Source organism: Lichenostomus cassidix, chromosome 7 (assembly GCF_008360975.1).
Source record: "Lichenostomus cassidix isolate B80296 chromosome 7, HeHo_3.0, whole genome shotgun sequence".
NCBI classification, from domain to species: Eukaryota; Metazoa; Chordata; class Aves; order Passeriformes; family Meliphagidae; genus Lichenostomus; species Lichenostomus cassidix.
The window spans coordinates 19,486,758-19,502,737 of record NC_139488.1 but is presented as its reverse complement, the minus strand read 5'-3'; the positions used below and the strand labels follow the sequence as shown (position 1 = coordinate 19,502,737).

The 15,980-nt window shown below is 34.4% G+C and overlaps 1 protein-coding gene and 1 long non-coding RNA gene across 2 annotated transcripts in view; one reads left to right on the top strand and one right to left on the bottom strand.

Moving 5' to 3' along the window:
• The window catches only part of LOC146434697 (sodium channel protein type 2 subunit alpha-like), a 45,312-nt gene that overhangs the window by 5,018 nt on the left and 24,314 nt on the right, over positions 1-15,980 (bottom strand). Inside the window, 7 exon segments of the mRNA XM_085066595.1 lie at positions 2,269-2,406; positions 3,226-3,279; positions 5,729-6,010; positions 6,260-6,382; positions 9,458-9,631; positions 10,789-10,943; positions 12,802-12,919. Coding sequence (XP_084922721.1) covers positions 2,269-2,406; positions 3,226-3,279; positions 5,729-6,010; positions 6,260-6,382; positions 9,458-9,631; positions 10,789-10,943; positions 12,802-12,919 — 1,044 coding nt within the window.
• Positions 1-15,980, top strand: part of LOC146434698 (uncharacterized) — a 51,107-nt gene that overhangs the window by 31,770 nt on the left and 3,357 nt on the right. Inside the window, exon 2 of the long non-coding RNA XR_014853485.1 lies at positions 14,849-14,962. This is a non-coding gene — a long non-coding RNA (uncharacterized LOC146434698). The remainder of the gene's footprint in view (positions 1-14,848; positions 14,963-15,980) is intronic.

The window sequence follows — 15,980 nt, the reverse complement described above, 5'->3', positions numbered from 1 at the left end:
ACTGTAAATCAATCTCCACACTGTAAATCAGAAATAAAAAAGCTTTAAAGGGACAAAGATTCAATGTAAGTTGAATGCCTTCAGGTAAAACATACAAGGAGAAAGAAATTACTGATATTACTTTTTAGGATGTACATTATACCATTTGAGTATAGGTATCTCAGGTCAGATGATAATACCTCCACAGTGTATATGATGCTTGGTAATTCCCCTACATTGTACTGAGCTCATCAGAAGCATGGGTTTACTCTGGGGTTTCTTGTCTGAATAAAAAGATATCTAGACTGGTATGTGTAATACACATATGCCACAAATACAATTTATATTGACAAATAACTTGGTTTTCTTCATTCATTCATTCATTTGTAATTACATTCCAGGTATGCATGACATCAAAGCAGCGGCATTCAGAAATGCACTTCAGAGTCAGGGGTGATTGTGACTTTCTCCCACTGAATTTGTCAAATGTAGCATCAATCTTACATACAAAGTAATGATAATTCTGGATGAAGATGTGTTTGACTCTTTCAGCTATGGCTATATACTTACATGAAAATTTAGAAGTCAAAAGAGACCCTCTTTAATAAGTTCTCCTCTAAATCAATCAAGTAAAGTAAGTCTTGGAGAGTAAGGGTTTTGGAAGAAAAACAAGAAGTTGATTTGATAATTAAGGTAGAAATGTGCTGTGACTGTTGGAAGATTTTACCAAGTGGGAAATTAATAAAAAAAAGCCATACAGAAAGTGGGACTGAATTGGGGATTTCTTCTGCTGTCTCACTGATGCAAAGCCTATCATAATTGAACAAGTCATCTTTGTCTCAATATGATGTCCATAGGGAGGATATAGGTCTCAAGACAAGATAACCTTGAGGGCTGGTTAGGAAACTGACAGCTAGTAGAACATTGCCTCCCTCATGGAACTAAAGTAATGAAAGTAGATGCACAGAGGAACCACAGAAAGGCACAATTTAACTACACAGAGATAGTATATTGCAACATTAGGTCTTTTCCCATTCATACCCCAACATGCCCAAATGCCAGTGATTTGATGAAAGAACAAAGACAAGAAAAATACTGCTGGGTAGCCATGAAGTGTGTGATCTGCACATTTCTATGAACACAGATGCACCTATAAATTCAAAAGACAGACAACTAATTCTTGCTAATCTCCTACATGAAACTGAAGAATAGCATGCAGATAGAATTTTCCCCAGCCTAATTCTATGCCCAGTATATACTTTCTTGGTGACTTACAGCAGCTCCAAATGTACAAGGGATATATACCACACTGCCAGAAAAAGCCCTTTAGCAGGAACCCTTATCTGCCTTCTGAGTCATAATGATTCCAGTAGACAATGTCTGCCAAGGGAACTTAATAAAATTTATAATTACCTCATTACTGAATAAGGTCACCTTGTTACATATTGAGTGCCAAAAATGCCAATAACATGTATATAACCTTAGTCTTGCTCTCCAAGGATGAGAAATGGAACCATCTTCCTGCTAAGTACTGGATGCCCCTGAAGTTTACTCCAAGGAAAGTACAAACATCTTGAAGGATGAAGATGCTGCCATTTATAGTTTAAACAGCACGTACATTTTAATTTGTCATCATAGCCTGCATTTTCATCTATTTAAACATTCCTAGAGTTCTTTCCACAATCATGTGTTCATTTAAATAAAAGAAACAGCTTAGTTGAAAAGAAAAACTATATATTTTCAAATGTCACCCATCTTCTTTTTCTTGCAAATTCATTAACTCAAGACAGTTTCCAAACCCTCTCAAATCTTACACAGTAGCATTTTCAACATTCAACTTGTCTGTATTAGTCTCTGCAATGCAGGCCTTCACAAAACTGCTATATGTTATCTCCTTATCAAATTTGAAAATTATAGTTTTGCATGTTCCCTTCTTTCCTGTCATTTATTTGCTTGACTTAAGTCATCTGCACTTGCACATAGCTTGGTCACGGCACTGTTAGGATAAGAAAACCAAAGGCATAACTTTCTAATGAACAACCTATCACTGGGCTGTACAGGGATGTGGAGAACACTCAGATGCTCAGTATAAGTTTAAATTACTTCAAATGCCTTAAAAAGAAAAGACTGTTATTTCATTATTTTGAATAAATAAAAACCTTAAAACCTGATTTCTTTTTTCTTTCTATTACTATGAGAAATTTCAGATACTCTTATTTGTCCTTTCATACATTTGCTGAATGCTCAATAACAATGTAGTATTGTGAAAATGAAACAAGTGGTACTTATCTTCTTTTTTTGTTGGTTGAAGTTATCTATGATGACACCAATGAATAAGTTTAGGGTGAAAAATGACCCAAAGACGATAAAGGCAACAAAGTAAAGATACATGTACAGGTTGTCTTCATACTTGGGCTGTTTCTCTGTCTGTGTAACATAGAAAAACAGCAATGCATATCACAAACAACAGTTAAGACAAATCAAAGAACCCCGAGCAGGAACAGAAGTTGAGTCCAGATGGACAGCAACTCCCTGACAAGGGGGTAAATTCAACTCTTTTGGAGCACACCATACACTTGCCTTATATTTGAACTTGAAAATCTATTTAATAGAGATATCTGTAATTGCACAAACAGACCTGCCATTCCTCCCCTCTATGTGTGTTGTCTTTGATGACATTTGACATTTCATGTAGGTCCTACTAAATTGAACAGAAATGTGCAAATCTCAAAAGCAATTTAGTTCCTATAAATTATATGTAAATCAGGAGCTGGATTGAGGAGAGATGCAAACAAGTATCAACATTAAAATAAAAATAGGCAAAATTTAGCAAATATATTTTTTGAGATCATCAGAGTCTGCAGATCTGGATTAGATATTGCAGTGATGCCTCTTGTCTATTTGGGTTATTTTTGAAGACACAGAAAAAACTTATTTCCTGATCTGTACAACCTCGGTTACATAAATTAATAGGAAATCAGACCTCATTAGGTAGGATTTTTCCAGAAGAAATATTAAATCAGTAATAATTTAAGTAGATCTATGGCTATATTTTTTTTTAACCTGTTAAAAGTATAAGCATTTTGTGAGCATAGATTTACATAGAAAATTCATCACGGTTTTACATTTTAATTTTTTACATTTTAGATCATTTCAACCGCCACTGAAGAAGCATTACATCAATCTTACATTTGTTTGCCCTCAGTAAATTTTATTTTTACTCAGTAGATTTTATAGTGCACTCACTTCTGTAGAATCAACTGCAGCGTACATAATGTCCATCCATCCTTTAAATGTTGCCTAAAAACAAAATTCATTAATATTTTCTATCAAAGCTCCAGTTCTGAGAACATTCTAAATAAAACAGCGTCTTCTGCAATGTATTTGTAATAATAAAAATAAAGAGGAATATTAAAAGTCTGGTGAGTTACAAGCGAAGCATTCACATGAAGTTCTTCACTGTGCAATACTTCCTCCCAATTCTTAAAACACTGAAAAAATTCTAATCTTCATGGAAATTCATAAAAGCTCTCTGGCAGATGAGCTGAACTCAGTATCAGCATACCAGAGACTGAAATCTATTACAAGGCTCTCACTTCTAACTTTTTGACTATCAAAAAAATGGAGGACTTCTCCAGGAAAAAAAAAAAAAAAAAATCAGCCACCATAGGTTGGCATTGTTCATATGGAATATGGAAATAGTCCGAGAAGAAACTCCAAAAGGTAAGTAGTCCAAAGAAATCCTAAGAGAATAATTAAATTATGGAATGGTTTGGCCTGAAAGGCATCTTTAGAAATTATCTTGTTCATGCCCATTGCCATGGGCAGGGATGTCTGTCACTATATCAAACACTTCCAATAATGGGCCATCCACCGCTTCTCTGGGCAACCTGTCTCACTGCATTATCACTAAAAAAAATAAATAAATCTTCTTTATATCCAGTATAAATCTACCTTCTTTCAGGTAAAAAACATTGCCATTTGTCCTGTCACTACAGGCCCTGGGAAAAACTTTCCCTTAGTCTTTCTTATAAGCCTCTTTTAAATATTTGAAGGGATGCAGTAAGGTCTCCTTGGAGCCTTGTCTTCTCCAGGCTGAAGAACCCCAACTGTCTCAGCCTTTCTTCAAAGGAAAGGTTTTCCAGTTCTCTGATCTTTTGCTTGGCTGTCCTCTGGACCTCTAAGAGGTCCATATCTCCTTGTTCTGCTGAGGTCTCAGGAGAATGGAGTGTATGGGGAGAATTACCTCTATCTGTTGGCCACTCTTCTTGTTGGCCAGCCCAGGATATGATTGACTTGACAACCAAATCCTGTGCAGTCACATGCAAGTGTACATTGCCATCTTGCATCAAACATTTTTCCACCAGTACTCCCAAGACCACCTCTGCAAGGCTGACCTCAATCTATTCATTCTCAAGTCTGATACTGGGGATTGTCCTGTACCAGGTGCAGGACCTTGCATGTGGCCTTGTTGAACTGCATGAGGTTCACGGAGTTCAACCTTCAGCCAGCGGAGGTCCCTCAGGTTGGCATCTCCTCTAAGCCTATCACCAAGTGCAGCTTGGTGTCACCTGCAAACTGCTGAGGTTGCACTCAATTCCATTATCGATGTCATTGATGGAGCTATTAGAAAGTATTGGTCCTCGTGCAAACCCTTGAGAGACACCACCTGGTACTGGTTTCCTACTGGACACTAAGCTGCTGACTATAAGTCTTTCAACACAGCCATCCAACCAATTCCTTATCCCCCTAGCAGGCCTTCATGAAACCTACTCTGGTGAGCTATGATATTGAGGGCAAGAAAGGTGTGAATGATATGTTTACTGCAATCATTACCTAGGCGAACTGTTCGTGCAAGATATGCTACAAATGCTAAAAGCACTGCTACTCTCCAAGCTGGTAATTTGTGCAATTGCCTAGTGCTGTTTAGCAATAGCTACTGTTACCCCCCTGAAGCAATCAGATGATAGTCTGCTAGCACAATACTAACTACTCAAAACTATCAGTCATAAATTTTTAAAGACAGAATAATTACCAACTGCTTATGAGTACAAATAATTTCCCAGAAGCAGACTGTGAAATGAACTTGATTATGAATATATGTTTGTCTTATTGGCAATTTACAGATGCTGCCTCTAAAAAAGGCCTGTGCCCAGAAATCTAGCACTAGTAAATTCTGCAACTGTTAATCTAGAGCTTAAAAACAAGCTAAAAACTTCCTCAAAAGCTCACTTGGAAATAACAGACAGTGATGGGAGTGGGACTACTAATAATAAAACAGGCAAAGAAGAGAGAGGAAGAAGTGAATTAAAACATTTATCTAAATCAATAATTCACTCTCTTGTTGTTTGAAAATCAGATAAGCCCTAGAACATATCTATGACAACCACAGTAAAAATGTTAGTCAATATGCCTTAACAGACAGAGCAAATAAAAGAAAATGAAACCTAGCCACAGTTTTTAACCAGGTATTTTAACCACATACTGTATTTCTGAAGAACTTGAAAATGTATTAGCAGTTGGGTGCCAAGGAACTTTATGTCCATCAGGTAAATATTAGATATTCCTCCTCTTCCAAAATGGCCAGAGAATGTATCACATTTTTACCATAAGCAACATTATTTAGCTTCATAGAACAAAATTATAAAGTCAAGTCTATACCCATTTATTTATTTTAAAATAAAATTAAAAATTATGGAATTCAATTATACTGCTACAAAAATTAAAGCTGGAAAATTCATTTACTTACCACTTGAAGCAGAGAAAGATAACCAATTGCAACATTATCAAAGTTTACTTTCACATTTCTCCACCGAACACCTCCAACAGTCCTGCTCATATTTTCACATGCACTTTTATCACTGACTTCCTGTGGTGTGAACATCTTATCATTTGTGGTGTTAACACAGTGATAGAACTTGCCAGCAAACAAATTTACTCCCATGATGCTGAAAATTAGCCAGAATGTAAGACAAACCAGAAGTACGTTCATAATGGATGGGATTGCTCCAGTAAGAGCATTCACAACCACCTAGTCAATAAACACAGAAGAAAAATTAAAAAACAACATAAGGATTTTTTTTAAATCTAGAAAATTATTTAATGTAAAGCATTACATTACACTGAATGCAAATAGAGAAGGAGTAATGCATGTAATATAATCAGACATGCTACTGACGGCCTTCCAAACAGACATGCAATTAGTGTTCCTCCATGATTTCATAATTTGGCACATTATTATGGATTTGTTTTACACATTATTTCTTTTTTTTTTCCTTACCCTCATGCCTTCAAAGCGTGACAAAGCTCTTAGAGGTCTCAAAGCTCTTAATGTTCGGAGAGATTTAATTGCACCAAGTTCTGAGAAACCAAGGGCATTAGCTACTAAGCTAACCAACGAGACCTAGAGGAAACAAAACAAAACAAAACAAATTTTCTTTCTTATCTAGCTTCAAAATAGAAATGCCTCAAGGAGTAAAATTTTTTGTCTGGATATTGGGAAAAATTTTCATAAAGTCCCTAATCTTTTAGCAAGAATAAACTAAAAAAGAGAAAGAAGAATAAGAAAACAAAAAGGAAAAAAATTAGTCTAACACTGCATGTAAATTTCAGAACAGTTTAAACCAAAACATACTTTAATCTATAATTGTATCTGTGGATATGTATGAATGTACACTTTTAATTAAAAAAAAAAGTTTCCTCTTCTATGTGTTTGATCGTGGCTTGGACAACTTGTGATACCAGCTACAAACTGACTTTTACATATAGAAATGCTAAAAATATTAGAAAATGAGAAAGTCGTATTACAAAAAAGAAGGGGAAATATTAAAAAATACTGCAATAATGCACGTGAGACAGAATCCCAACCTCAGCTTCATTTCAACGTTTTCTTCTTGTAACAAACAAATAGGGTAATTGCAGAAAAGCATATTGTTATCATAAGCTGGAAGCATCTTACTTTGGACTTTTTAAATTGTTTGTGTTTTGGACGATTAATCTGCCTTGAGATTTCCTCTTTTAACATTACTTGTGTGGAAGAAAGAGTTTAATCCACAAGAATTTTTGAAACCTTCAGTACAGCAGGATTAACAGGTCAAAAGCTGATTTTCCTGCTGTTTTCTGGTGAAAGTCAAAGACTTGTGTCCTCACTGAGTCTTCCACTCTAGATAGCTGTCTCCCGTTGTATTTACACACAAGGAAGCCTTCTGCAGGTTTCTTTCCTCTAAGGGTGGCTCAACCAAGCTGCCAAATACTATACAATCTCATCTTTGTGCTTTGCCATGGTACCATTTATATCATGGGACATGCACATGGAAAGATGAGCAAAACGAGTATTTTTATTTGTTTCAGGGCTAATTAGCCATTTCTGAAATCACTTTAAACATTACAACGGGTAAGAATTTCTGTTTGTATACTGTAACTTCTTTCCCAAGCAGAGAACAGCTGGAGAATTTAGTCGGATAGGTACGGAACAGTTTGCCTCACTGTGATAATTTAACTTGACTGGTACTGATATGGCAAATTTGTTCAATGTTTAGCTGGATAAAGGCATAGGAAAGGAAGATAAAACAAAGATCTAAATAGCAGGTGAGGGCAGCACCTGTGTGCTTAACCAGCAGGTAAAATAGTAGAAGGGAGAGAAAGAAATAAAATTCCTTTTTACCAGCTGAAAACAGTAACAAGTCTGGCAATAGTATCAGAAAAAGCTAAGGAGACCACCACGACTTTAGGGGTAGGGAGGGGTGGGTTTACAATACAGGAGGTCAAACACTGGAAACAGATTGCTAAGTAAGGCATTCTCCATTCAAAACAGAGTATCCAGCCTGAGCAGTCTAATCTAAACTTGAGGTTAGAGCTAATTGAAAACCTCTGAAGGTGCCCTCCAACATTAAATTGTTATATAATCTGCTACTATAGGGCCACAAAATGCAGACGCTCTAAGCAAAAGATTCAGATGAAAGTAGTAAAATCACCGAAAAAATATGAAGAGCCCATACCTATCCATATGGATATATGGTATGCCTAATAAGAAGAATCGATCTTAAAACTCAATTCAAGATTAACCTTTCCCAATACAGGCTTGTGCAGTGACACTAAATCCGAATAACATAGTAATGCATTTATTTATCTCCATTTAATTTTCTTTTTCACTAATTACAATTCTAATGGAAAAAAATGCAAATTTAAGTATCACAACGTATCTGGAATTTCAGTGTCACAAGTATCTGGAAACATACTGACTGGGATTCATAACAGAAAAACAGTCTAAAACATGGCATCAACAATTGTACGCAAAGGTGACAGAATCTGTCTAGATGTTTTCTACTGACTATTAATTAGATAACAATATATTATAAATTAATTATAAAATGAATTATAAAATTGCCATAGTTTTTCACTTAACTTTTTATTTACAATAAAGAAAATCAGAATTCTATAGCACCCATAAAGAAAGCAAATATAAGCAAATGATACATTCAGTGTTACTCAAAGACAGTCTCAACTTTTTTTCCTTCTGTGTGCTGAGGGTATCTTGCTTTGGAAAATTTAATCTTAGGGAGGACCCTTATATTTGCTAAGTTTTTACAGATCAGTATGTTTGTTCTGGGAATATACTTGAATTTATACTTGGTGTAAGTATAAATTGGGAGTTCACAACAGAAAAAATGGAGAGGCCATGTAAATAAAAAGCAGGAAACAGCATTTCCCAGGAAAAACATATAACATGTTATTTCAAGTTACCGAGTCCATTTGCTCAGAATGGGGATTCCCTAAAAAGGGAAGCACAGTTAAATGAGCAAGACAAATAACAAACCCCATTTGCCTTTCCCTCCAAAAAATCTACTTTAAAAAGGGCATTAGGTAAGTTTCAATTCTACTGGTAGGGGACAAAATTTCTGTCCTAGTTACCAGATATCATCCAATTAATAGAGTTTTCTTTTGTCCATTTGTTGAATTTCTTCGCAAAAAGAAAGGACTCCTTTAAACAAGCATATCATGCAATGTCACTAACTTAGTTTCTTCGCAGTGCAATTTCAACACTAGTTTTTAACGTTACTGTTAAAAAAACAATTCTCCCCTGCAGTTCTTTGCCAGTGCCTCATTAAGCCCAGGATCAAGCACCCTACCCCATATGCTCACTCAAATCTCCCTTTTCTTTCTTGTGTCTGCTTCCTCCTTGTGGTCTGTCGCCATATCCAGCAGACAGAAGTCAAATCAGTAGACAATGGTCCCTCACCAGCTGGGACCCCGCACAGTAAAACACAAAACACATGGTGTCAATGATAGCACAAAGGCAGATTTAGTTACACACTCGATAATTGCAGTAGGACCTTATTCACCAGTATTCAACAGTAAGTTTCTGTTCCTTTAAACCAAATTTATATTATTCACTGCATATATGTTTATCAGATTGAAGTTACATGAAACTACCTGCCTAAACAACAGAATCAGACTGCTTAGAAAGCATAGTACCTACATCAACAATCAGGAAGTCCAGCCAGCACCAAGCATTAGTGAAGTAAGTCTGAAAACCATAGGCCACCCATTTTAGCACCATTTCCAGAATAAAGACATAAGTAAAGATTTTATCAGCATACTCCAGCACGATTTTTATATTCTTGTGCTGTTCAATATGTATATCTTCAAAAGCCTGTGAAGAATGGGTTACATATCAGTCAAATATCGAAAAGTCTTTGTAAATTACAAATTAAGACAGAACTAAATGAAAACAGCAAAGTAAAATTACTTTCAAATTTAGATGTTTTACCTTGAAAAACCAAAATCACAGAAATTATCATTGCATTCTTTCTGCATTTTAGATTTTGTCATTGTCTGAAAATGGAATTACAGCATAACATCTGAAGTTGCCAAAAAGAATTTTAGAAATTTCAGTAATAGTCAACACAGAATTACAAATTTTCACCCTGAAAAGCCCAGCCAGGTTCAGTCAGAAGGCAGTGTCATTATTACATTAACTTCAATTAACATAAGAGACCAAATATTATGTTGATGATCTTTAGTGAATTTCAGACTTAGTTGCTGATGGCAAGGTTTTAGTAGTAGAAGGCTGTAAGTGTGGCCACTGTGAGAAGAGACCAGGGGGCTGCTTTGTGGCAGCTCCACCATGGATCCAACACAGAAACAGCTGAGCACAACAGTGAAATGGGAAAACATATTTAAGAAAGAGCAAAACACTGCATGGCAGTATAAGGACTAAAGGAAAAACGTGAGAGAAACTACCCTGCAAACACCAAGGTCAGAGAAGAAGGAAGGGAAGTACATGGTGCTTTAGGTGCTGGAGCAGTGATAATATAGCAAATCCTATGCCAATCAGCAACCAAAATTTACCCAAGCTGTGTGAAGTACTAAATGTCACTAAGAATAGTATGAAGAAATTCAACAATTCCTATGTAACAGTCCAGAAATACTGAAACTAAAACTGTAGCAAAAAATTAACTAAGCACATGATGAATTCAGTATCTACTTTTGGGGGTAATTTTCATTTGAAGTAATTGTTTCATGTACACATTTCCTTTTCATGATTTTTATAATTTCTTAAACAAGATTTTCAGCATAATCCTTTTCATAAACACACACATCACCTTGCATTCATCAAAAATTCACTGGAAAAATCTTCATGTAATATAAATTAAATTTAATACCCAAAATATTCTGAGAATTTAGTTTCAAGTTTTGTACAAATACAAGCTTTGTTTTTTTTTCTTAATAAACACATACAAGTTGTAAGACTAACTTAGATAAAACCTTTTTATAGGTACTACTTCTCTGAGTGGAAGCTTTACTTACCAGAGCACCACTGCTGAGAAGAATCATGAAGACAATAAATGATTCAAACCAGTTGTGCTCTACTATCTTGTAACAGGTTTTTCGAAGGTTCCACCAGATTCTTCCTTTTCTGCTCTCCCTACTGCCTTTACAGCATTTAAACTTTTGTATACAGCCTTATAGCACAAAAAATAAGAAACTGTTATATGGTAGAATTTTCATTATCCTGAAAAATCAAATCATTTTTAGCTAGCTCCTGTTTCATGAAATTCAAGCTACTTCATGCTACTTACGCTACTCATCTTTTCAATTTCATACTTTCAATGTAGGAAAACTTGAGTCTACACAATTTTTTCTCTACTCTATAAGCTACATCAAGCTTACAGTAAAGGACAGTCATCCAACTGGTAACTAATTTAATTTATAATTAAAGAACATATGCAAATTTTCAGAGAGTAGAAACACAGAGCATACATAGAAACTTTCACATTAACTTTTTTAAGAATACAGAAGCTTCTTTTAAAAGAACTTTTGCCTTTTAGATAAAGTTCAACTAAATCAGACATAAATACTATTTTTATTTATTATACTAAGGAACAACCGCTGCTCCAAGGGCTGACTAAGGATACCGCTTTACATAAACAAATGTTTTAACAGGAGATATGAGAGCTTTTCCAATGTGATACAAATTTGTGGCAACTGTCCACAAAATTTTGCCTCACTTTGGAGAGCTCCCTACCTTAACATGGGGCCTCAAGGCATGGTTTTCAATGAACCTCAGTATCTGCCTAACCAAGAGGAGCCTCCTTAATTCTTTAAAAATTATTAATCACACAGAATCATAACTAAGTTGACATGATTTTAATGGGTCCCAAAAGCATTCCTGGTTTTCCTGTGAGTGTCATTAAGTTCATGTGTTACAAATAAATTCTGCTATATTTCATAAACTCAGTTTGAACAGCTACCACTGTGAAGAACATGAATTACCTTGCCTTCAACTACTCAAAATGCTTACATTAAGAAAAAATATTTTTTGCCCAAAAACTAATAGATATCACATAACACAAGGATAAGGAAGAATTGTAATATGATGTCAAATTATTTGAGATATGTACATTTTTTGTTTAAATTTTTTAATTAAGAACTTGATATACTCAATACAGCCCCACACTGCAAAACAATTTTGTTTTTTAATAGATCAGTAAAATAACACTTCAAAGGAGAAGAGTCCGAGCCTAAATCAAAGGTGTCTTCAAAACAGTAAACCAAAAAACATGGACAGGATAGGAGAGTTAATCCTGGAAAATAATTTGTTTTGAATTATTTTAGTCATGATTTAAAAGGAAATTAAAATATTTAATATCACAAAAAAAAGGGAAATTCTTTCCCACATGCTATATTTCAGTAGTTTCCTAAAAGACATAGCTATACAGAACTAAAATAAATCAAAACATTTAAGGACATGCAAGTATGCTGTTAAGACTTTTTTATATAAATAGATACATAGGATCTCATTCACCTGTTTTAACCCACAGTATATTTATACACCCTCTCCCTACATTAATGGTGTAATGTCAATAAAATAAGTTTCTTGTTGAGTCAAACTTTCCAAGATCTGAATCACCCACTGGATTGCTTTTCAGCACTAGGAAGTGACCATGATTCCATCACATGATTCCATTTCAAACTTCTCAGTGGAGTGAGCCTGGTGTAGGGCATGATGTTGCAGATTTCATGACTGACAAAGTAATTTAAATCAACACAATTACTGACTGCTGAGAATTAGTTTATAGAATTGTCCCTAGTGATTATTTGAAAATATTATAAATGATCACATACACACATATTGAACTTTGCATCACAGAAATAGTAGTTCATAGACTTCAGTACAACTATCTACAACAGGCAAAATCATACCGCAAGACCTGACAAACTAGGATCAAGGAGTGCTGTAGCAAATAGCTTCCTTGAACTGCCAATATTTTTTGCAAACAAGCAAAACACAATTGCTAGCCCCAAATTTTATTTACATACCTTCTGTAAAGCATGCCTGTAGTTCTGATGCATTTTCTGATTCAGTTTCAGTTTTTTCTTCTCCAAAGACAGCTAAATTAACTGTACTTCCTTCTGATGAGCTGGAAAAATCTAGTTTCTGAAATAAAATTTGATAATATTTTCACTTTATTAATACTTACATTTTTAGAAGTGTAATTAAATAAGCATGCAACACCTTGTGCCAGTAATAAGAAGAACAATATTTGTCACCAGAAATACAAAAAAAACACCCACATGTAGCAGTCAATGCTGTTGAAATGTGCATAATTCATTCACTTTCTATCCAGAAATTGCAGGGCATATCATGGAATCATTCATGAAATTTCAGAATTTCTAGTCTAAATATGTTATTCATCAAAGTTAACTAAGTTTATTTGCTGATATATATTCTATTTATTTTGCTTTCTACTATTACTTTCTTATACATTTCAACTGGCATTAATTTGCATTCTTTTTTCCTAATGCACATATGCAGTACATTGTGCATTCTGAAACTACCCATTACTCTGGTACACATACCTGTACAGTCAACACCCAGAAATTGTTGTGGCTATTTTTTCTTTTTAATAATTAATACTATGTAAGTCACATTATTAAAAAGACTCCCAAACTTAAAACCAAACACACACATTAAAACCCCCAACTAAAACAAGAATAAGCCTTAATTTATTATTTTGTAATCTGCCTGTGTATTGCAGAAATCTGAGGATTTTAAGGGAAGATGTGGTGTCCTGTACACTTAATATGAGTACCAAACTAAATCAGAGTAGTTTTGGTCACAGCATTCTCTGACATTTTACAACATTATTATCAAGAAGTATATAACATCAGTAATGGAGTCACGCAAGTAAATGTCTGTAGGGAATGATGTAAGCACACTTTATAAAACAACCTTGGTTTTGTCAAATCAACATCACTTTCAGTAATTTAGTTAGATTTGCCTGATTAAGAGATTTAAGACACAAATGCAGACAAGTCAGTATTGAATCAAGTTGTATTTACACCTCAGCTGTGAAATGTGAAAGGACAAAATTATTTTTGGTATTAATTTTTTTTTTAATGTTTGTGAAAGAAGACAGACAATATGACAACAACAAGCAACAGTGCTCCACATTAACTTTAACTACCAATTTTTTTTATACTGCCTACTTTGCTGTTACTTTACAAACTGGTTATCTGAAAAAGAACACCCATATTATTAATGTTTACTGTAAACATGTCTTTTCTCTTTTAGTAACATTAATTTCAAAATAGCAATATTCACAGCAAACCATTTTTCCTATCATTAATTCTACTGAACCCAAGGATAGCACTGTATGCCCTCCACAATTCTATTAGTATGCTGCTTTCATCATTCCATGACAGAGCATATATATTGCAAAATGTTGCAGTGATGGTGAGTAAAATAAATATTTAATTAAGTCAAATTATTAGTTTAAAAAATATACTTTTTAAGAATAAAGACATTTTGCATCATATTACAAATAAAAATTAAAACCAATGTGAAGTACTCTGGGTAATTTGAACTGTAAGCTTAGTACACTGCTTGAGCAGATGACATGAATTCAAGTGAAAGTATAAAAGATGAACAACCATAAACACAAAAAGAACTGAAAAGAATTAATGTGTTTAGAACACAAAGTTATATATCTCATATAATTTGTGGTAGAATAATCAGAGATTGTAGCTTTTTAAAATTTATTTTCAATTATAAAAACAAATTTTCTTTACTCTAGAAATAAAACTAGAGATTCCATGAACTATTTTGATACAAAACAAGTAGCCTGGTTTAGCCTGGTTCTGTCTTTCTTCTATGGATGGTGTAGGGTAAAATTCTACTGCTTTAAGAGTTACCGATTTAATTAAACATTGGTTCTCTTTTTATGTGAGGGGCTCATATTTTTCATTAAGATGCAGGTATCTAACAACAAAAACAAAGAGATTATAAAAATCAATATGCACAGGAGATTTTGCTGCTATGATTAAAAAATTAGAAAACTAGTTTCTTTGCAATTTATGTTTGCAGATATCTAACTGATCTGGGGAAACGTTCCAGGAAGATAATTTTTAGGAAAAACAGAAATGTTCATCCTTCACTTCCCAGGGCCCTTAGCTGATGCTCCGAGTTCACCAAACAGAGGTAATAAGGCCACATTATATGTATGTTATGCACTGGATTAATTGCTCAACCAATGTACCCACTAGTTAATTAACAGTTTTGATATTTGCAAATCTGCAGCTAAATAACTCTTCTTAAAGAAAATTCCCTCAATATAATATCTCTTTTCTTTTTCACTGTTGGCAGTGATAGGCTATTCAGATTTTGAATACATTAGTTATTTCAATATAAAAATCTCTATTTTTATCAGGTCAAAATTTGATGCTTACGACCTTTTTTTTTTCAGGAATGACTTAAGGTATCACGGCCCAAATACTTCCATGAATAATACTGCTGCTACAAATTTTCCCACTGAAGCCACTTAGAATTGCTTGAAGCAGAGTCAATCTTTAGTGAGCATTGCCATTAATATAGCAAATGAAAAGTTTCAGATAATAACTTCAAAGAAAACTCTGTAGTAAGAGCTAATAATAGGTAGCCACAGATTGTTCACATGATGCTACCTACTGGGCATTCAACTCATATGTCACTGAAATAGTAAAGGAAAATCTGTAGGTTTCCCAGCCTCTGAAGCAAAGAACTATCATACCAGTAATACAGCTCTTAAGAGAAGAAAAGAAATGGAAACATTGCCATATGTAAGTAAAAAACAAAACCAAACAAACTCACAGGATGACTGAGCTACATATTCTTGTCCCTCATTTACTAAGGATCTCTCTCACTCTTTCTTTTTCATTTAAGACCACCAAGCCAGAAGCAGTGTCATATAAACAATATCCATCAAATAAGACTCATCCCCTCCTACCTGGGACCTCTAGGATGGGATATTACCCCATTCTACTCTTCCCTACTTAATTGCCTTTTCTAAAATGGCTTTAAAAAAATCCTTAGAATGGTATTTTTCCATTCCTTCTGAGTAGCTTACCGGCCCTTCAGACACAAAAGTGAGACCTACATATTTCCAATATATAATACAGTGCAAAAGAATACACAAAAGGTAATGCAAGATTCCACACCAAAACCACACAAACAAAATTTG